This window comes from Ptychodera flava, chromosome 21 (genome assembly GCF_041260155.1).
Source record: "Ptychodera flava strain L36383 chromosome 21, AS_Pfla_20210202, whole genome shotgun sequence".
Lineage (NCBI taxonomy): Eukaryota > Metazoa > Hemichordata > Enteropneusta > Ptychoderidae > Ptychodera > Ptychodera flava.
Window position 1 is genome coordinate 20,366,920 of NC_091948.1, and position 22,624 is coordinate 20,389,543.

The 22,624-nt window shown below is 36.7% G+C and overlaps 1 protein-coding gene across 1 annotated transcript; it reads left to right on the forward strand.

The window, feature by feature from the left end:
* The first annotated feature begins 20 nt into the window (after window positions 1-20).
* Window positions 21-16,281, forward strand: LOC139121681 (ribosome-releasing factor 2, mitochondrial-like). The gene is given in 19 exon segments (XM_070686763.1): window positions 21-186; window positions 1,235-1,325; window positions 1,556-1,693; window positions 2,593-2,718; window positions 3,308-3,396; window positions 4,102-4,234; window positions 4,237-4,250; window positions 4,775-4,960; window positions 5,395-5,472; window positions 5,607-5,755; window positions 6,749-6,889; window positions 7,541-7,640; window positions 8,367-8,625; window positions 9,510-9,586; window positions 9,972-10,110; window positions 10,482-10,664; window positions 11,253-11,419; window positions 14,361-14,492; window positions 15,495-16,281. Coding segments are annotated over 19 exon segments (2,361 nt in total). The 5' UTR covers window positions 21-153; the 3' UTR covers window positions 15,621-16,281.
* The last annotated feature ends 6,343 nt before the right edge of the window (window positions 16,282-22,624 follow it).

Sequence of the window (22,624 nt, forward strand, 5' to 3'; positions counted from 1 at the left end):
TATGAACAAACAAATTTTAATATGGCTGCCCCCATGGATCTCTCGCGTGTGTTTTCATCGATAATTTTTACCCCGAGTATTCTCTAGGTAATGCCACTTCAGACATAATGCAGGGAAACGTTTGATAATTTTGTTGCTACTTCACGCCAAAACATGAAACTTCTCATCCACACATCACGAGTGCCGGTAAGCAACTCTACTTCCAAATACAGTTGACACACGTCGTCGTTTGACAATATTGTCAAAATTGTAGTGTACTACTACTAGCTGTAAAGTGTCTTCAAGTTTGCGCACGTGTTACAGGGGCACACATGCCTGTTAACATATTTATGGTTTGATTTTTATGTAGCTGCAATATCAAAGATGAAACGTCGTCTGTACATCCCATGGTACGGATATCTCATTTGTTATCACGGTCAGTGGCCAAGGTCATGTCAGGTCATTGAACCTAGACCCTTTTAGTAAAAGGGTGAACAGTAAACCATGGTGGTAGAAAGATTTCAACCTCCATGAGCAAACGACTCCAGCATATTTAATGCTGTGACACTTGTTGAATTCATGGACAGTAGTAGAGCCCCCTCTAGCTGCAAAATTGTAGCTCTACTGGTGAGTGAGGTCGCAAAAACCAAAACTCACCGACTGCCTCACCGTAGAGCTACAATTTTGCACCTAGAGCCCCCTCTTATACCTCATAGTATTCAGCTGAATTTCAATGCACAAAAACCGTGTGCACGGTGCAGCAATGTACTCTATTCCAACCACGGTCCCTCCACAAAAGGAGGGACCGTGTTCCAACCTAGAATCCACATTTTTACATTGAGTTTTCTTTTTATACCGCCATGTCCCAACGCAGACATATGACCCCTCTTAGCGATTGAGTGTTCCAATGAAACATTATGGTCTTAAAATAAGGTGTTAAAAAATAATTTTCAAGTGTTGTACCAGAAGAGTCCATAGTTTGGTGAATTAAATTTGCATATGCCATTCATCATCCCATCACCAGATGTACTTTCTCATATATCCTACAGAAAAAACTCACATGTATGATGGGGAAAGGAGATAGATAAATGTAGTTAAATCTTTGAAATTACCATTAGATGTAACTTTCCTGCCTCAAAGTTTCCTACACTGTATTGTAAAGTTTCCGTCTCCTGCGATAAATATATAATGCTCTCTAAAGCTATTCATTCATATATTTTCTATTATTTATTAACCCTGTACAATCACATGACAGTTCATTGTACTCAAGAGGATTGGAGAAAGAAGAATACAAACTGTATGGTTTCTGTCTTCTTCCAACTATTCGAGTCAAAACAAGAAAAATGGTGAGTATATAAATAGATGGTAGAGAAATGATCCTTTTTCTACCATCCATGGCATATGTCTTTTTTTTTAAAAAGAAAATTCAAGAAATTTCCAAGTGTAAGTTGTGTCCTAGTCTTCCGGTTTTAAATAAAAGTACCAAACTTCTATATGGAAGAGAAACTAAAATCATTGTATCACTCAGTGTATAAATTCTTCTCTTCAGCCTGTGAAATTTCCCCTTTAATTTTAGGTCAGAAGAAAGACAGTGAAGGTACCGTATCACAACATAAAACCAGGAACATTGGAATCATGGCCCACATAGATGCTGGCAAGACAACTACCACAGAGAGAATGCTCTACTATTCTGGATTTACAAAACATCTCGGAGGTAAAGGGATCTTAAGTCAATAGAGAATAGCTCTGAAACTTTCGATTTGGCTTTTTCAATCTCTCTGCACAGATTCTCTTTTTATACAGTTATTCTGCATTTGACGTTTAGATTTCCAGAATGAATTATATCATGACATTCACAGTAATCACTTTTACATTCCTTCCATATTATTAAAGGGGAAGGTTACCCAGTGATTGTGTGTTCAGCAATAAAAAATCTATGAAAAATGGTGCGAAATCTGTCTTTGTTATTAATTTCACTTACCGATAGCGGGATGGCACCGATTTGAAAACCATAGGTTATAGGTAGAAGTGACGTAAGTAAGACCCTAGGACTGCACTGACACTTATAGGGCTTCCCCATAGTCTACAGCCGAGGAGCCCCACAAATGTCAGTGCAGTCCTAGGCTCTTACATCACTTCTACCTATAATTAAAGGTTTCAAAATGGGTGCCATCGCGCTATCAGTAAGTGAAAATTAATAACAAAGACAGATTTCGCAACAGTTTTTCATAGATTTCCTATTGCTGAACACTTAATCGCTGGTAACCTTCCCCTTTAAGTGATTCTAAATTTTGCGGATGAGTATCCACAGGGGTTGACAAAATGATATATTTGTGATACAACAAAGTGATAAAGAGAAAGTGAGGACTGCTAGCAAGTTACTGATTGCTTAACTGTAAAGCCCCTAAATCTTTGAATTTACTTGCCAATGTTTGATTTAAAGTCAACAATTCATATAGTATGCTTGGAAAGTAAGCTATTGTAATTGTGCATAAATTCTCAATAAAGTCATGATGTATGTTCATGTGTCCTATGGCTTTCAAGATTTGTAACCCATTGAATCAGTTTCCATAGCAAGTTACTAATACGTCATGATTTTGCATTACACTTCAGATGTGGATCATGGTGACACTGTGATGGATTACATGGCACAAGAAAGAAATCGAGGAATAACTATCACCTCCGCTGCGATTACATTTAATTGGAATCAACACAGAATCAATCTCATTGACACTCCAGGTAGGATTCTCAGTGAGAGAAACCCTTGATAGTATTCAGCTTATTTGATTGGACTCTTTCTATTATCGGTTCTCACAGTATTGTAGAACACATATAAAACAGAGTTTAATATGGATTGTCAGCTTTGAGTGACAGTGATACTGTCTTTGCTTTCGACAAAATACAGTTTGCTACAAAAGTTGCAATGTCTCAAATTATTATTATGATCCCAGTATCATTATGTGTTTTAAAACATTTTTGTTTTGTTGCTTGCAAATAATAATCTTCAGCTATATGGTCATAACAGTCAAGAAACAAGGCATATTACACAATCTTTGCTTTGCGGAAATCACTATACTATGCAAAACTTCACCAAGTTTCTCACAGGAACCCTACTGCTATCACCTATTGGTTGAACCCTCTCGTGTCCTAAGGTTTGGTTTGTACCATTTGCAGTGAATGGGGTAAATGTATCAACGGTACATGTCCTTTATCACTTACATTGCCAGTCTTGGAAGCAGGCGTCATCAGTTTGGATTCAAAGCAAAAAAGTTGTTATGTTTGAAATTTCTACATATTGAATGACTGCAAACCCATTTCAAATCACCAGGTCATGTAGATTTCACTGTTGAAGTTGAACGTGCCCTGAGAGTTCTTGACGGAGCTGTGGCTGTCTTTGATGCTTCTAAAGGCGTACAGGTGAGTTGTTTTCTGAGGCAACTATCAAAATGTTGTCAGATTTTTAATAGGTGCAAACTGCTCAGAGATGATTTGTCGGAAAAATGAATAGTAATTCATTCAAATGAAAACCAAATATATTTGAAAAGGAAGAAAAATCTGACATGCTTACTGTTTTTTGTTGATATAAAAGCAATTTTGAATTTCCCCTTGAGTGAACAGAGTAAATGTCATCCATTCTGAATTTGCAAAATTTAAAGATTTTTAAGTAATTTTATGGTGTTTAAATTGAAAACTTGGCATGACATTATATCAAACAAATCAGTGGGTTACTCTCTTTCCCCTCTTCTCAAAACAAGCTTTGATACAAAGGGTGGCATAGTACAGTGTACTTGTACTATTATGTTTGTCGTAAACACCATTCTGAATTGAACATGCATTCCTTGACTGAATCATGAGGAACTTTAATTATCATCAGTCCTTCCCTTGATAAATGAAATCATTTTTCAAAGAAAATTTTAGGCATTTGATGCTCAATTCAGCCAGTCTGAATGAAATGAAAAATTGCAGAGATAAAGTTATAAATATGTCACTGTCTGGAAAAATTGATCTGCTTTCATTACTTTGAATACGCTGACATGTCCATACCGCAAGTGTTTACTATACACTGTGTAATGGTATACCAGCAATTGTACTAAATAACCTTTTTCTGTCTTGCATTGCCAGGCTCAAAGTCTGACTGTTTGGAGGCAGGCAGACAGATACAACATTCCAAGAATTGCCTTTCTAAATAAGATGGACAAGTATGGTGCTAATTTTCACTTTTCTGTAAATTCCATCAAAGAAAAGCTCAAAACTACTCTCTGCTTCTTCAGGTAAGTGTGATTAAATTTTGAAATGAGCAATCTTGCCATTTTAAGAGAATAAGGAGAACTCCTTTTTGGAACTCTTAAAACAGCTGAAAGCTGTAATGTGTCAGAGAAATTTTAATAATTTCATGAAAGATTCTTGTGCAAATTGGCCGCAGAAGATTATCCACTCTGTATCGCAATCAGAATATTTGAAATCAAAAGCTTATTTATGATAGCCAATAGAGGGCGCCCTGCCAAAGGACCGGATCTGTAGAAAGTGTAGCTACATGTATTGTGATGACATTATATCATAGATCTAATTTCTCTGTTGTTCATGTCTGCTAGTCAAATTGCTGAAGTTCTTGTTCAATGATTTGTTCTAGGTTCAGTTACATATTGATTTTCAAGAAATATACTTCTGCTACCACTAAAGTTTTCATCTATATTTAGTACAAGTGGTTCAATTCTTCAAAAACATACCTTGGATAATTATAAAGGCATGATACACTCGCACACAATGTAGTCATTTTTTTTTTGACTTCATACAGATACCAATCGGCCAACAACAAGACTTTAGTGGTATCATTGATTTGGTTTCCATGGAAATACTGTCATGGAAACAGGATGAAAGTAGTGAAGATGGATCAAAATTTTTGAGGACTGCCCTCAAAGAAACTGATAATGAAGAATTGTATGAGATGGCAGCAGAGGCTAGGGAAGACTTGCTAGAACAGGTTACAATTATTTGATATATTTTGACTCTTTTTCCAGATCTTTCTCTCTGTCTGAAGCCCTCTCTCTCTCTCTCTCTCTGAACCGAGTCGTTGTTTCTTTGTTTAATGAAAATATTAAATACCAATCGATCATCAATCAAAAAATGTAAACTTCTCTGATTCTAAAGATTGTAATTTTCTTAATATCTTGATATTATTTACTTTGAACACTTCTTGTGATGTATCAAAACCTTTGGAAAATTCAGTAAGTGTAAACCCCATTTTCATCACAAGCATTTTGAGAGTTTTAATGAAAAACCTACTCCAACCACAGGTCAATGAAAGAAAACGACTGCCATGTTTTACAAGTAGATAGATGTATTACCTTCGAAAACTTCTGCCTTGATCTTGATAACTTTATAACAGATTTTGCATCTTGCATACCTTCCTTACAGTTAGGTGATGTCGATGATAGGATAGCTGAGCTTGTCATTGGTGCAGATGGATCATATGGCAATATTTCAATCGCAGAGGTGAGTACCATCCAAACTATTTATTTTCTGCAGTCATCAACTATGTGTAATGATTTTTTTTAACATTTCTGCCTCAATACCATATTATCATTTCTACTCGATGTCTTGATATCATACCGTTATGTGTATTTCAGATACGTAGTGCCATCAGAAGGGCCACGCTATCCCGCAAGGCCGTGCCAGTGTTATGTGGCAGTGCACTGAAGAACAAAGGAGTTCAACCATTGATGGACGCTGTCAATCATTATCTGCCAGCCCCAGATGAATGCACATACCAATTTGTGTAAGTGTCAAAAGTGAATTCCACCATTGTTGCATTAGGAACAAAATGTAACTTCCAACTCAAATGTTGATGACTAGATACAGTAGTGAGCAGTCTTTGCAGTGAAAAGAATTGACACAAGTTTCACTTGTTTATCAATCAGTTCATGATATTGAATTAAAATAACTTTTAAAAGTCAATAAAAAATCAAGTAGTCAGTAGGCTAAATTGTCATCTTCTAAAATGGACATCACAGGTATTCGAAGAAGTTTACTGCATCAGCACTCATTTTGCAACTGGACTTTGGAGGGCTGACTTCATGCAAAGAGCCCCCATAAAACTTCAGTTTCCTAATCAGAATGAACACAACTGTATAATTTAGACATAAGTTAACATAAATATCTCTCGGGGGAAAAGATGGTAGGAGTAAATTGGTCACAATCTGGCTCGTTACTCTCACTTTAAAGTGTTGTCAATATCTAGCTGTGCAAACAAAAAGACGAGTATTTTTTAATATTTGAAAAACTTTTGTCAGTGTCAAACAATGAGAGCAAGTATAGGCTTGCTTTATTTCAAGGATTAAGAGTGTACTTTTAAGTTTTTCCAAGTCAGTTGCATCCTCTGACAGCTAAATAATGCACTGCTTTAGGCCAGTGAATAGTCTCCATTGATAGTGACTCATTATTGGTTGATTTGCATACTCAAACAATTCACTTTGCATTACATCTGCATAAATTTGTACACATTTTGCATAAATGAATATATCAATTTTGAAACTGAGCATAAGTTGCCCACAGCTGTTTACTTTCATAATACTGTATAATTTATAAATTAACTTACTTTCATGGCTTGTATGGTTAAATAATTTAGTTCAAATTTATCAAACAAAGGTTTCAAGTCCTCAGCTTTTCTGCATGACAACTCCTGTATGATTTATCAATAATAAATGCAGGTATTTCTTTTATCAAATCTTCACTAAATACCATAAGTTGTTATCTTTCACTTGCATTTCAGGAAATATTACGGTAAAGAACTCTGTGCACTTGCATTCAAGCTTATCCATGATCAACACCGAGGTCCTCTGACATTCCTCAGGGTGTACTCTGGAATGATTAAAGCAGGCACAAAGATTTACAATGTCAACAGAAATATAATGTAAGTTTCTGACCTATGAATTTGTGATTTTGAAAATTGAACGTGTAGTCATACAGTGCAATTCTTGTGCATATGAGTAGTAAAATTATGTATGCTTCCCTGAATTTTCCTTTCCACTTGGTCACATCACAGTGTCTCTATAATTATTTTGAAAGAGGATTCTTGTAACAGCTATTCAATAAACATTTTATTGGAATCCTGTGGGGTTGAACGCTGTTCCATAGGATTTCTGTCAGGCAATAGGACTATGTTCAAAAATACCCCAGAAATCCTGTTAAACCTAAGAGGAGTACCATCGGAATCCTGTAGAACTTTGTTGTATGGAATTACCATACTATAGTATAAAAAGTAAATTCAGGGCACAAGAATCAAGTCAAAACCTATTCATAAGTATATGACGATATTTAAAGTGAACACATTGGTCAAATATACATTGCTGACAGACTGTCAGAGCCATCCAAGGCGGTGGTTGTCAAGTTCAGATCTGATACTAACAGGGATTTGGGAATGGTGTGTGTGAGTGGTATTTAACCAATTCAATAGAAATATTACATATTTATTATTCATTCTATGATCAGACAAATGAAATGCCGTCATGGCAGAGATAAATGGAGAAGAAATAAACTGTCACTTTAATCTGATTACAAACAGGGAGCCAGTGACAAGACTGTTGATGGCTTATGCTGATGACTTTAAAGAAGTTCAATCTATATCAGCTGGTAATATCGCTGTTGTCATGGGCTTCAAGACGGTAAGTAAGTCGAAACAAAACTACAGTTTTTCCATGTTGTCAAAATCAGCTGTTCGTTTCTCAAGCCTTGATCTCACAATAGACAGGAGTGTTATTTTCTGTATATAAATTAACAGCAACTTTCACAACAGCTTCTAACTCTTGCACTAGCTGAGTACTGAATGAAATACAAGACCTAGTGCGCATGCGTACTAAGCAACCTGGCTCATTATAATATTATAATCAAGTTATACTTCTTATATGTGTAGAATGAAATCAAAACCTTTGTTACTTTAATTGCAGAGGCAATTACAACATGAACAAAGAAAAATGGTCATTCTCACAGACATGGTTCCTCTGTCTTATTGAACTTTGACCATTTGTGACCAGCATTACATCTCAAATATTGTTTGTATGCATCATACGGTAACCAATAGTGTTTCCTCTCAGCTGAATCAAGTTGATGCTCCACTGCTTGCAGGAAAGATCTCTCTCACACAAGAAAATTTCACGTCACACTGATAATGCTATAAGGCAGATACAAAGAAATTTCTGGAAATTCATATTTTGACTAAAAGTGTTTGTCAGTCAGTGGGCACAATGGTAACAAAAAGTCAAAAAAATAAGTAAGTCAAAAAAGATAAATAAATTCAACAAATAAAGAGTTAAAATGTCTTTATAGATATCATATTGAAAGTGATGGTAGATTTGAAAATGTGAAAGAATTTTATACTTTTTTTATTTCAGGCAATTAGTGGAGACACCATAGTTGGTTCCAAATCAGCCCTGGAGGCAGCAAGGAGATCCTACCTCAGAGAAATGAAAGATGTGAAACCAGAACAACAACCTCAGCAGGAAAAAGGAAAAACCAAACAGAAACAGAAACAAAAACACAAACGCAAACATAACAATGTTGACACTGATGTTCCGTTGTTGGCTGGCTTAGAGGTGCCGGAGCCTGTTTTCTTCTGTACTATAGAAGCACCTTCAATATCACAACAAAAAGGTAGGCATTCAAAGATTTATTTATCATTTTCTGTATTTTCACTTTGCTGTAGTAATTCCATATTTCAGGTTGGTATAAGTACAGATTTATATTTTATCTGTGTCAGAACACAATTACATACAAAGACACATTGAACAGTAGACTGACTGTCCATTGTTTCTCTGCAATACTTACTTTGACTCAGGCGTACTAGTATTCTGATATTCTTACCAGGAGTGGGGAATAACCTGATTCTTTTATGTGTTGGTAAAAGCAACCAATCAGATTTTTCAACCAGTATAAAATACACGATCTGGTAAAAAATCTGGAAAGGAATTTTGAATATTCTATGCTACAATTAATACAACAATTTTACATCCTCAGTTGAAAATAAATTGACACATTTACTTGTTTGAAGTTTAACATCTTGACGTTATCCCATTTTAGCCCCACTATGAATTGAAAATTTGAATATAATGATGATAATGATAATGGACTGTTGCTAATTCCCTTTGGAAAACCTTTGTGGACTAGTAACAGTGTCTGCTTTAATTCCTTGTGTTGGAAATTACCAATGTTTGGTATTGTTGAATTTGTACAGATTAGATAAAACCACTATGTTAAGTTTGTTTTTTCTTTTCACCATCCCTATGTAAACAAAATATTACGGCTGTGCAGATCATAAAAAGTGTACTGTCATTTCCTGTAATCCATACTATGCATGTGTGTTAGGAAATAAGGTGTGTGCACATTTTTAGTTTAGAGCTTCAGTGCCAAGTGTTTAGGCTAGTTCAAAGTTTCAGACTAGACTGTCGGTTTATATGTAAAGCTGTGTGTTTTCGATATAGTTATAACTGTCAGGATGTCTAAAACTGTACCCGATGTACTCTTTGAATTCTTCAAAGCCCTGGACAATGCCCTTGCATGTATGATCAGAGAAGATCCCAGTTTACAAGTGAGGACAGACCAAGACACAGGCCAGGTAAAATATATCTTGAAAACTGTCACACGCTACTACCAAAGTATGCACAAAATGTTGAATATTTTGCTTTGTGCCGTTAATGTTGCCAGTATCTGTTTAACTGGGTCATTGCTAGAATAAAGGCACTCCAGTATGGTACAGTGTGTCACAGAACTAAGCTGAGATAGACATGTAGAACGTAAAAATGGATTTCTGATACAAGAAATCGCCCTGATTGATAAATACTCCTGTGTATTTTGTTGTCAGATCAGTGACCTAATAACTCACATCATATCATTTACTGCAAAGAACACAAGTGTGATGTTATAGTCAAAGGGGATAACTGGATGAATTTAGTCAGTTCCCATTGTCAGCTTTTTTTCATTTTCCATGATCTTCCTGACAGACTATTCTCCTTGGAATGGGAGAGTTGCATCTTGACATCATCTGTGACAGGATCAAGAAGGAGTATGGCATTGAAGCAGAACTAGGCCCTCTACAGGTGTCATACAGAGAAACAATTGCAAGTCCTGTACAAGAACAAGGTAAATTAAGCCATGAGTTTCAGCTCCATACAAGACAATATGATCAGCAGCAACTTGCACCATGGTTACAACACATACTAATTTTGCTACTTTTGAAGAGAAGAACTTGATGTTTGTACAAATAACAATATATTGGCACTGTGTCTGATGTAAAAATATTCTACGGTTAAATGTACAATGATTTCTGATATCCATTCTGACTTTACAGTAACATTGTCATGTTGTTAACCTAGCATTTTTGTAATGCACAATTTTAGATCAATGAAAAAAATTCAGATGCATCTAATCTCTGTTGACCTTCAAAAATCTTCTTAAAGTAACCTCAAGTTAAAATGATAATATTCCTAACATGACATTTTCTTTTCATCCAGTAACCTTGGACAAAACTATTGGTGGTACACATCACAATGTGACAGTGGCATTGACCTTGGAGTCGTTTCCAGGCGGAGGTTCACCAGAGCATGTCATGGTTTCCTTGGACCATCCTGAACAATCTTACGGCAGTGAAATGATAGAAGCAGTCCAGACAGGGGTCTTGTCAGCCTGTAGTCAAGGTAACGGAAGTGCATTGTGGGTAAAGTAGATATTTGGCACTAGTCATTGTGCAGTCTGCATTGTAGTTGATGAAATCAAGAATACATGCATCAAGCAAAGTGTAAGCGGTGTGAAGTATCATATTAACACCATTCTGTAAGCATTTCTTTCTATGAAAATAGACATAGATGACATGGAAATATCATCTTGTTAATGTCTGTCATATCTTTGTTCTCAACCAATAAACACAACTTGACTGCGTTGATGCTGATCTTTGATATCAGTGAATGTGTGAAACACACTCAGGCAAAATATTTAATAGTTAATAATACTGTGAGCAGACCACAATTGTTGAATGCATCCAACACCGACATGTTAAATACTCATGGTTGAACACAGTAATTAATAATAACACAAGATAGTAACGGCAAGAGCACAATTTGTCAAGGATGGTGCTTATGACAGTAACATTGATGATGCCAAGTTGAAAGCGATGATATCATGAATCATACCATCATGTTCCTCATCTGACAGAGGCTGATGATGCTCATGATGAAGGGAAAAAATGACCAACTGTTATGGTATGCATCAATCTCTGTCTCTTGAAGGACCAATGGTAGGCTTTCCAGTCAATGATGTAGAAATTCATTTGCATGATCTCCAAGTAGCACCTGGTACATCAGCCGCTATGGTATCAGCATGCGCTTCGCAGTGTCTTCATAAAGCACTGCAAAGTGCTGGAACTCAGTTACTTGAACCCATGATGCATCTTGAGGTGAGTTGAGGAGTAAGTTTTGATTGAGTAATCAATGCATCTCAGGTGACAGGAAATAAAGCTGATCTAACCATATTTTATTTGTTGATAAGTCTGTAAGTACCGGCTAGCAAAGGAAACATGAAAATTTGCTGATTTGATGATTTTAAACACTTGAATTTTGTGATTTTGTATCATCCCAATGATCACATATCAATCCATTGTTTACAGAGAACTTCGGCCCCCCCAAAAAATTGATTTGTTTCTGGTCAGCGCGCGCGTCACTTCAAAGTGTGCGCGTCGAGATTTTTTTTTTGAATTTTCAAGGTCTCTTGAAGCAGTTCTCATTCGCCGTGTGGTGGCGTGCTCCGAGGTCAAATGTTAACCACATTTTAGGCCTTTTTTACCCTGTTCCAAAACATGTACTTTTCCCAAAACCCATTGCACTTCAGGCAGGTTTAATTAGCATGTACCGAGCAGGGGAGTTTGGGTAGTTTCTCCCAGAAGACATCCTATAACGGAGGTGCGTTCCAGAAACAAGCATGGACGACCTCCGTTTACATAGCATGTCATTCATAGCCTTGTAGATGCTATTCAAGGCATTGAAATGTTATAACCCAGGGGTCAAAGATCCTGAAGCCCTTTGGTCTCGTCAACCATGGTCCAGAGGGACCGTGTGTCGATGTTTCTGTATCATCGACGCTGCATAAAACTGTTCGAGGATCTGTCTCGTGGTATCGTGAATTCTGGCGACCTATTTGTTTTGAACGACGAGCATCGTGACTGTTCAGTGGAAGCGAAAGTTGCCAAGGATATATGAGGTCAGTCCCAGTTGGCTCCAATGACAGCGCAAGTTGGAGACGTGTCAGAATTTGGAAAGTGTACATGACATTCGATCTGAGAGACAGTTTTGATAAGACTGATGATGTAACCAAGACGCCAGTGCAGAACGCAATTAAAGTGCTATGGGGTCAGCTCGAAAGTTTGGCCGTCGATGAAGCAATTGGACAGACCAAATGCTAGATTTAAACTTCATAACGATATGGTCAGTTGGCTAATAGAGAACAATCTCGGACGGGATGTCAGCAGTAACTAAAAGCCTTGGGGACCAGTTTGTTAAAGTAACGTGTGATGCGCTGTGGTTAATTGACCCTCATCATGTGAAACAGTGTGCAGCAGTGTTTATATTCCCTCTTAGTATGATATGTTTCAAGGATACAACATACCAGCCTCTCATAGACATGTGATGAAAAGCTTGGAAGGGGATGAACTCCGGAACCTAGCACAGCTACTTTTCGACATTCTGGAGCAGGTAGGGCTCAATATTTAAATGTGTGTATTTACAAATGTAGTAAATTGTGTTTTTTTCCTGTGCATTGTGATAGTAATGCTTTTTTATTGACAAAATAATTTTGTGCTTTGATTGATGCAAGAATGGATAGGGCTGAACATGAGTCTGTACTGTGATGTATATTAATTATTTTAGCGGCTAGGAAAATTTGTCAATATTTTTCTTTGTCTATTGAAACTCATTATATTTCTCAATTTTTTTGTAGAGTTGGATCAATAAGGAGGAATGGCGAGCCTATGGTTCAACCCTGGGTGCCTTTATTCCTGAAGGACAGGAAAACCACATCTTTGCCAGAGTGTTTGTTCGAGCTGACCTGCAGTGCAATCATCCTGTGGAAATTCCATACTTATTCTTCAGCGATTTTTCCAGCAATGTGCTGGCGCTGTGCCGGTCCAGATGAAGTATCAGGGAAAAAGCTGAAGAAATATATCCAACATGTACTACCTGTTTTGAGACTCTTCAAAAAATTCTAAAAAGGAAGAGGAAGTACTTTTCGGACTTTGGAAAACATAAAACTGTTGAACTATTGTGAAAACTTGAAAGTTGTCAGAAAGAACTACTTTTCAGACAGAAGAATACATTATCTGTTTTAACTATTGTGCTAACAATTTGAAAAATGTGAAAGAGGACTACTTTCCAGGCAGTGAAAACATTAACTGTTGATCTCTGTATTGTGTGAACTTTAAAGTTTTCAAATTACATATTAAAAGGACCCTAAAAAAAAAAAAAAAAAAAAAATTCGCGTCACCGCATCATTTTTGTCAAGTGCCAATGACCAGAAACAAACTATTTTTTTTTTGGCCTTACATGTACATTATACTAATTCACTCCCTCCAGATTTCATATAGAGATAGGGAAAAACCAATCAATCTGGCAAAAGGAATTGAACTTGACATACTTTATTGGTACTGAATGTACTGAATATTGTTTTTTTTTATTGTAAACAGAAAAAATTGATGCACATTTAAGAGATGGAGATATGATTACAAATAGTTGGCCTTTAGGAAACCATTTGTTCGCACAGGTTAATTTTTCATAACTTTACGCTATACAGTTTTTTAATAGCACTTAAATAAAAAGTTAACATATACAAAATAGTAAAGAATCTGTACTTGGATTCATGAGATTTGAAACAGTAATCAGAATCAGAATTGAGTAGGTAATTTGACATTGTCACTTGCCACATAAGGACTGGGAATGATGTCATATCTTGCACAAAAACAGTTAAGAATCTGTACTTGGATTCATGAGATTTGAAACTGTAATCAGAATCAGAATTGAGTAGGCAATTTGACATTGTCACTTGCCACATAAGGACTGGGAATGATGTCATATCTTGCACAAAAACAGTTAAGAATCTGTACTTGGATTCATGAGATTTGAAACTGTAATCAGAATCAGAATTGAGAAGGCAACTCAACATTGTCATTTGCCATAAAAGGACAGTCTGGGAATGGTGTGACGTCATATACAAGTTTGCGTACTCCTTTGCGCATGTAGTGTTGTATTTTTATTTCAAATAAAAGTTTAACAAGTGACATATTTAAAATAATGAAATAATACCATATATCTCCTCACACTGTGTAGTTCTCTTTCCTTCTTTTCTCTCAGATCACGACAGATGAGTCCAGACTTCATTCCGTACTTGGTGACCTATCTAAACGACGAGGTCAAGTTCAAGATGTACAAAACAGACAAGATAGTCGAGTTGTTGTTGCTAATGCACCTCTGGCTGCCATGATGGTAAATATCATTCGTATAAAGATACCACATCATTTATAGATGTAGGTATACTCATGGCTACTCTACTTGGGGTAGAGTAGCGGTTGTATACTTGTATCTCCATTCTGTACTCTCAAATTAGCATAAATTTCCATAAAATGAAAACCCAATCTGTAATAGGAGCCACATCCTGACTTTGCAACATTGTGTTCTGTCATTTTTTGCAACTTTTGGGTTTTCCAATTGTAGTGTCATAGAGAGCCAGACCCCATCTTGAGCAGTCTGTATGAAACAATGAGGTCAAACAGTTGGAGCTATTACGGTGTTTCAATGTCTGTTTTGTTTTGTTAATCATAGCACTAAAGTTGACTGCTGCGTACACATGTACATGTGTTTGTGTCGCTATGTGTGTAAAACCACAGATTAAAGAGCTTGCCAATGGTTGATCACCTTGTGTATCTGTTTAATTCCTTGTCTTACAGGACTAGTTTCTGTCGATGTGACAGGGTTATTTGCTTATATCATGTCAGTTGTGATTTCATTAAAAGTAGGAGGCATCTCAGGGACAGATATTCAGACTTTATATTTTAGAAAACTTTCCTGGTCTACCACTTATTGGGGGTTCATTTTGAAAATCTTAGATTATACGAAATTTTCACCATGTTATTCTCATGACAATGGTTATTTTCCCCATAGAGTTAAGATGGGGATGACAAAATCTAGAATTTCAAATGTCAGTAAATCTTAGGTAATTTATTTCTCTAGTACCAAAATTTGCACGGTGCCTCCTGAGTTTTATTCTTGATTTTGCCAGGAGTAAAGATTCCATGATAAAGTTTGAGCAAAAGTCTCTCAGTGTCAGGGCTCATACTACCCTCAAGAAACAAACTTCCATCGATGTCTGATTATTAATATTGATCAGCTGATTGTTGTTTGATCAGCATATGATTGCTCCTCAGGTCATGCTCTTGGCATGTTGCCATGGTTTCTAACTTGAACATTTCTTTTCATAATTCCTTGCAGGGTTATGCAACTGCATTACGTACATTGACGTCGGGAACTGCGACATTCTCCCTGCGTTTGTCTCACTACGAACTCATGACAGTGCAGGAACAACAGAAAGTTATTGATCAACTTACGGGTCTTTAAGGAGTGTGGAAGATTCTGTGATTTCTCATGATTCTGTGAGATGAGAGTGTTTGGAGTCTGAGAAGGGAATTCAGCATTCTGAACAGACTGGTGACAGCAGTATGAATATGCAGGTAGAATTCCACGCGGGAAATCATGTGTGTAATTTGTCAAGTTGGGAATTTAGCTGTTAGAAAATATGCAAGTCTGTGGAAATGTTCATGTTTTGTTTGAAATTGGACTTGAGTTGTGCAAGTACTGCACGGAAAGGGGTAATCCAAAGTTATTCCGTGTTGTATGAAATCCATTAACTTGGAATCTGGGATGAGCTCTGCTTATACGGACATGAATATGGGACGAACTCTGCTTATACGAACATGAATATGGGACGAACTCTGCTTATACGAACATGAATATGGGACGAACTCCGCTTGTATGGACGTGAATATATCTTTACAAACACGACATTTGCAGAGAAATCTCAACATGCAAATGATGAGTGTATTTTGAAGACAGGCTTGCCAAGAGTTCATTAATGGCAAGTATTAGTGAACAGCATGGTGTAGTGCTTAGATGCATCCAACAATCCAATTGTTGGAAATTGTACCCAAAGACGTTTTAACATGTAAATGTGCATTTGGTATGTATTTTGAACAAAATTAAAATTCTGTGGTGAAAATAATATGTGTTTGTGACTTTGCATACACAAATAGATTTCCCCTCATGCCACTCCCCAGTAGGAAATCTCCCCTCTTCCCAGTACCCCCCCCCTCACTGAGTACAAATATTCTCACTACCCATCTTTTTTACTACATACTTTTCTTTTCCCTATCATAGAACTCCCAATACAACCGATTCCTACTCCCTGCTCACCCATTAGTCCTTTTGAATTGTCAGCTGAGCAAGAAAATAAAATTTCCTCACCAGCTATATGACGAGAAATTGCCTGACGGTTCTCCTTGCTCTCACATGAAAAAAAAATTCTGTCCATTTTTTCTACCATGAACGCACTTGTGGACAGCTGTTTGCAGGTAGAGCTCCTTTGGCTGCCCCTGGTGTAGTTATAGACAGTGGTGTCTTGCGCCCTCTACTGGCTACATAAGGTGTAGTCAGAAGTTTTGGTTGCACTTCTCTCTGAAGATGTAGGTTTTATACAGTGGAATGAGAAATTCAAGTCGGGTGAATAGCCAGTCCTAAGAAAAAATGAAATAGCATTCATGCAGTGAAATCGTTTAAGTGAATTCAAAGAGGTCTTCATTGTAATTTGTTTTAAATCCTCTGTTTTTACTTTGTCAAAGTAAATAAAGAAAACTCACCACAATATTACAATTTATTGTCCACAATTGTTAATTCCATAAAACATTTAGAATATATTATCAAAGAAAATGGTATCGTTCTTTAATTGACACAATTTTCTTGCGGGAGGACACAATTTCATAAAATGCTTGTTTCTATATAGGTTGAAATGATAGAAATATTGATCGGCATTCTAAATGAAGATCAGTAATACTCATAGTTTTAGACAAAATTTTACGTTTATAGGAGAAGAGGAACACAGCGATGTCTCGGTCAAGATTTCTATCAACATTAATTGGTCAGGTATTAGTATTTTGTTTTGACATCTATGTACACAACGAATCTTCAGAAGAGATATCTTGTTTGATCAGGTGAGCTGGGGTCAAAGTTCACGAATTTGAGCGATAATACCCTTATTTGTGACCTTCAAACCTGTGTGTGGACTGGTCATGGTTTAGTGTTGGTTTGAGAGCGGTCAAATTGGGCTAAATGCTCATAATTTGTAAGCAGACTCTCTCAGTTTCTTTCAGTGCAATATCAGAAAAAATTGTTTCGATCGAACTTCTCTCATTGAATTCAAAAGCGTTTCAAATTTCGGCAGATCGTCCATGTAGCCGACATGAACACGAAGTGTCTGTTACCGGCTACCAAAAACTATGAAAAATAGTAAAGAATGAGCTACAAAATCACTATCAGTTTTAAGTTGCAGGTAGAATAAGTCTGTGCCTTTGTAAAAAATACTATAAAATAGTAGAAAGTGAAGAACCAGCTGAAAGTTAGTTGAGGAGACCTTAACCGCATATCATTTGCATCTCATTGTCGGCTACATGGACAGTATGCCCAAATTTCTCTTCCCGTAGCCTTTTGGGCACTGGACCTGACTGGACCAGGTCTTTTCGTTTTTTCTCTGAACATCTTGAAATCACGATGCTTCAACATGTTGCTATACAGTCCATGCCAAAAACATGCCAATGTTCGATCGGAGTGGATTAGGGGATGCATTGGCCGAGGGAAGTGGATATCGGACAGTCGCAACGACTAAAAGGGGAACTGGACCAGCAGTTACCCAAGCTTTCTGGTTTCTACGCAACTTTGGGATGTGACAGAGGCTTTGTTTTTACCAACCCTGTTCGCTTTTGCCGAGATCATCGTCAGAGTAAAAGAAAAGGAATGAAAACCCACATTGTAAAAACATTCCGAAACAGGGTACTAAGTCTAAGTTTTTGTTTCGTGTTCGTAAATATTTTAAAATAAATTACTTTGATAAAGAGACGCAAAGAACATTGATATGAACACAATTTTAATACCGATAATGAAAAATATTTCTACTTGATCGCATATAAGCTAATTTGTCATATTTGTTATCATTCTTTTATGAAGATGAGCAAATCAGAATACGTGAAAGTGTAACTAATAGTTTTTTCTATACTTAAAACCGTATGTGCAGTTTTCTTCGTGATTAACAACACATTCATGAAGCATCCGTCTTAGATGTACTCAATTAGGTTTTAAATATAAAAACTAACTAATTATTTGACCAAGATAGTGTGCAGATGATGCTATATACAACATCGACAAGTCTTTCCAACCTGATCCCTAAGGATTGTTGCGATGTTGGATTGGATCATGATAGCAAAATCGGGCAAACTGGTAAAATGACGTTAACTTCACAAGCGGGTATCATATCTTAAAATGTATGTATGCGGTGCCACATTTTAAACCATTGTGGGGATCACGATGGCATGGCTGTTGTTATGAAGGCTTATTTGTATGGAAAGTCAGTGATTTCGAAAAGGAGCCAATATTTATGAACTATTGCGTCACAGAAATGAAAGTATATATCTAACGATGCACTTATTTCCTGCAGTTCCATTATCACAAAGAGGTTGAGAAATATACGACAAAATGAAAAAAATACTGAATCACACAAAAAAGAAAATAGCGAGAAAGTTTCTATTCGTTTTAATTAGCATACAACTTGGATGCGACCCAGTTAGTCTAAGTAAACTAAGATCAAATAAATTCACTTAATGTTTTCATCTATCAGTTTTAATTTCACCGGAGATCGTTTGAGACAGCCTTTCTTTTTATAGTACCAACAGTGCTTAACAAGAATGGTTGATATTTCAAGTTTTTATCGAAAACTGAACTTTGTAATGCGTTTCACAAATTTTCACAAATACATGTAATCACAAAGAATTCAAGATGATGGTCTACGCTCATCTCGGTAAAACGGACTTTACATGAGAGCTTTCATACTGTTGCAAAACTAATAGGGGCACAATATTTGTTAATTTTCAAAACTGTTAGCCGTTTGGTGCTGGTACCGTTCACAGAGCGCATTTTTACCATACAACAGGTTAATATGAACTAATAGCACAAAATAAGATAATCTCCATGGAAATTTTTGTGTTCGAAATTGAAACGCGGACTGAAATGTTCCCATCTATAGAGACTGGGACTTGTATTTTCATTTAGTACGAATGTCATCACTGCGTCACCAACTATTTTTTACGGAAAAACAACCATACGTTCTGCTTTTTTATCCCTGTATTATTAATATATGGATAACTAGTACCAGATAATAAATAAAGGTTTCGCTTTTTAATATTAGCAATTATTTCTACATTTCAATGAAACCAGCTATTAAGTGTCATTACGTACACCCATATTACTTAAATAACGAACGGACAGGCATCGAACTCTCCCAAACACGATTGGAAGTAATTCTGGAAAATTGGATCTTCATCTTTTTCAAATTTCTGAAGAGTGTTAAGCGCCCTATAGCTGAATGTTGCAATATTGCAAATTACTCATAAAAACAAGTGTGTAACTTAAAAAGAAAAGCAGATGAGCTTACATTTGCAGATCAAACCGACATTACTTCACCATCCAATTATCCCAAATTAATATCAATCGTGTTTCCAGGAGAACATTATCTTGCGGCAATATAACACCAGCAAATGATTTTCGCTTTTAATGGCGTGAACAGCAAGGTGTTTTTCCATCGTTGTTTAAGAGAACAAATGTGTGCTTCCTGATTTCAAAGCAAGCGATCATACAGATACAAGGAATTGCAGACCAATTTTAGTTCTGCTACTATTTAGCAAGGCGTTTGAGAGCAAAAACTTATCTGCAAAGGTTTATTTGATCAATGAGGTAAAAAATCACATGAATGACAGCACTAGTACTCAAATTCCAGTACGTTCCACTGTGACAAATTTAATAGCATACACTGAATATGTTGACAAAGATGGCCAGGTTGACTCAATTTACTTCGATTTCCCGAAAACTTTCGATTCCGTAAATCACGCAAGCGCGATCCCGATTCACAAAATTGAGTTCCGCCTTGGTCGTACTTTTACAATGGGGACACGGGGACATGTCACATCGAGTCACGTGTACTACAGAGCTCTTGCGATCCATATTATTTGCATTTTACATCAAAGACATGTCTTTTTTAAATTTATTATATATATTTTTAAAATGAACCTTACATCAGATTAGCCTTTTGTTACCTGAACAATGTTGATTACCAAAATTAAAATAAACAGTCGCAAGATTTAGTGATTTGTTTTTATTTACTTCGAATTCCCACTTGAAATTACATATATTTTGTTGCTTAGACTCTGTTATGAATACTTGCGAGGAGCTCTACAGAACTTTCCTTGATCACACGTTATTATTCTGACCAATTAAGTATTGAAATTTAAATATTGAATACTGTCTAATAAAGACATGAATATGAAATTATGCTTGATATCGTTGATCCGCTCAGAAATACATTCCGAACTCCTTTTCGTCGCTTCTGGCACAGTTCACAGCACATATCATTGAAATGATAGAAGTAATTTTCTTTACTGTGTTGTGCGCCCCCACCGACGATTGAGACAGGTAGGTTCAAGCCTACCTGGTGTTACTATATTGTAGTCTTTCTGTGGTTAACTCGTCTTCTACCTGATGTAACCATAAAGGGGTGATTAAAAGTCAACTGATAGCTAAGATTTATTATCACATGATTGTTTTCATTTAAGAAAGTGGACTTTCTATCTGTTGAAAGGTAGAAAAACTTACGCTTGATACTCTGGCGATCATTCACTTAGGATAAAAGAATCCAATGAAATAATAAAGTATAACATCACTCATACGTTCTCATACACTCACACTAAACATGTTTATTACACCTCACTCATTCAGCGTGCACTGCCATTGGTTAAACACGACTCACGTGACATGTAAAAGAACGTGATGATGCCCTCTGCGAACGTGATGATGCCCTCTGCGAACTTGATGATGCCCTCTGCATTTGATATTACATGGATGACGTCATTTTACTTACTGCGCAACCTTTCTGCGCTTAACAAATTGTCGTTCGCTTGTACTTGCTACTATCGCTGCGAAACGTCATGCAGAGCTGTCACCGGCACAGTTTAATAGACGATATTTTGATGCAAGTAAACAGCAAACGAACGAAAATGGCAACAAGGAATGCAATTTCTGTGTTCAGCGACTATGCAAGCAACAAATTTGGATACGCGACCGAGGAGATCGGCAAACTTTCAGCGGCAACCCTAGACTTGGCACTGACAACATTTTACGCTGAGGTCCGGACTCATGCAGAAAGGCGAACTGTACTCGAAGAAGTTTGTTCGGTGTAATAAAAATAATAACACATGAGAGCTAGGGCAAGATCACGATTTTTTGCCTGCCCTCGGGCTGGTGGTCATGATCGAAATATTGATGATGCCCTCGCCTACGGCTCGGGCATCATCAATATTTCGATCATGACCACCATCCCTTGGGCAGGCAATAAATCGTGATCTTGCCCTCGCTCCCATGTGTTATTATTTAAATAGTAAATATACAAGATGCTTCGCAGAACCCTGCTAAATGAAATAGTTCCCGATTATATTGTGTATGAGCTTTATGCGCTACCAAAATGATTGAGAAGTGGATATGTTAGAGCACACCCCCACCCCAAGGCACTTCTATTGAAGTATTCACATCAGATTCTGCAGTTTTGACACATGATTTAAGAAAAATGTTCACATTTTCCTGTTTTTGTCGGCTTGATCTTTGACCCACATTAACACATTGTGAGCGGTTGCCTCGACTACAAAGTTGCATATTCACAAAAAAATCATATTGGGAAAAATGTTTTACAGAATTTGATTGGAGACAATGACATGATAAGCTTTTTTACAGTTATTTTGTTTTTGATATACAGCAAGAGTTTGGGATTTCAAAATTATCTCAATCCCTTCCACGGTGATCTTTATTTAATTGTCCGAAAATATAAAACAGGGGAGGTAGGAAAAATGATCAAATAAATCAAATTCTTGTTCCCCAGCATCTTGTGTCTAATGTGTCTCTACCATTGGAGGGGCTCAGGTAACTCGTGACTAGAAAGTTTAGATTTAGATGGGCGAGAATCTTGAATTTCAAGGTAAATACATGATGTTGTAGCTGAGGGATAACGTTTGAAATAGGGTAATTTATAGAACTAATAGTCTTGCCAATTTCCACCTGTGTTATCCATTTCAAACTGTGGCCCGATACCGCAACATGATATTTACAGCTACACTAAATCATACTAAAATGTCACCTTACTTCCATTCTAGTGAAAAGCATACCAAGCAATATAAATGATCAATGCTTATCAATATTTTTTTTCTAGACACCCCTCAAAATTCAAGTAGAACTTGGTATTTCTGGATACACTGGTTTAT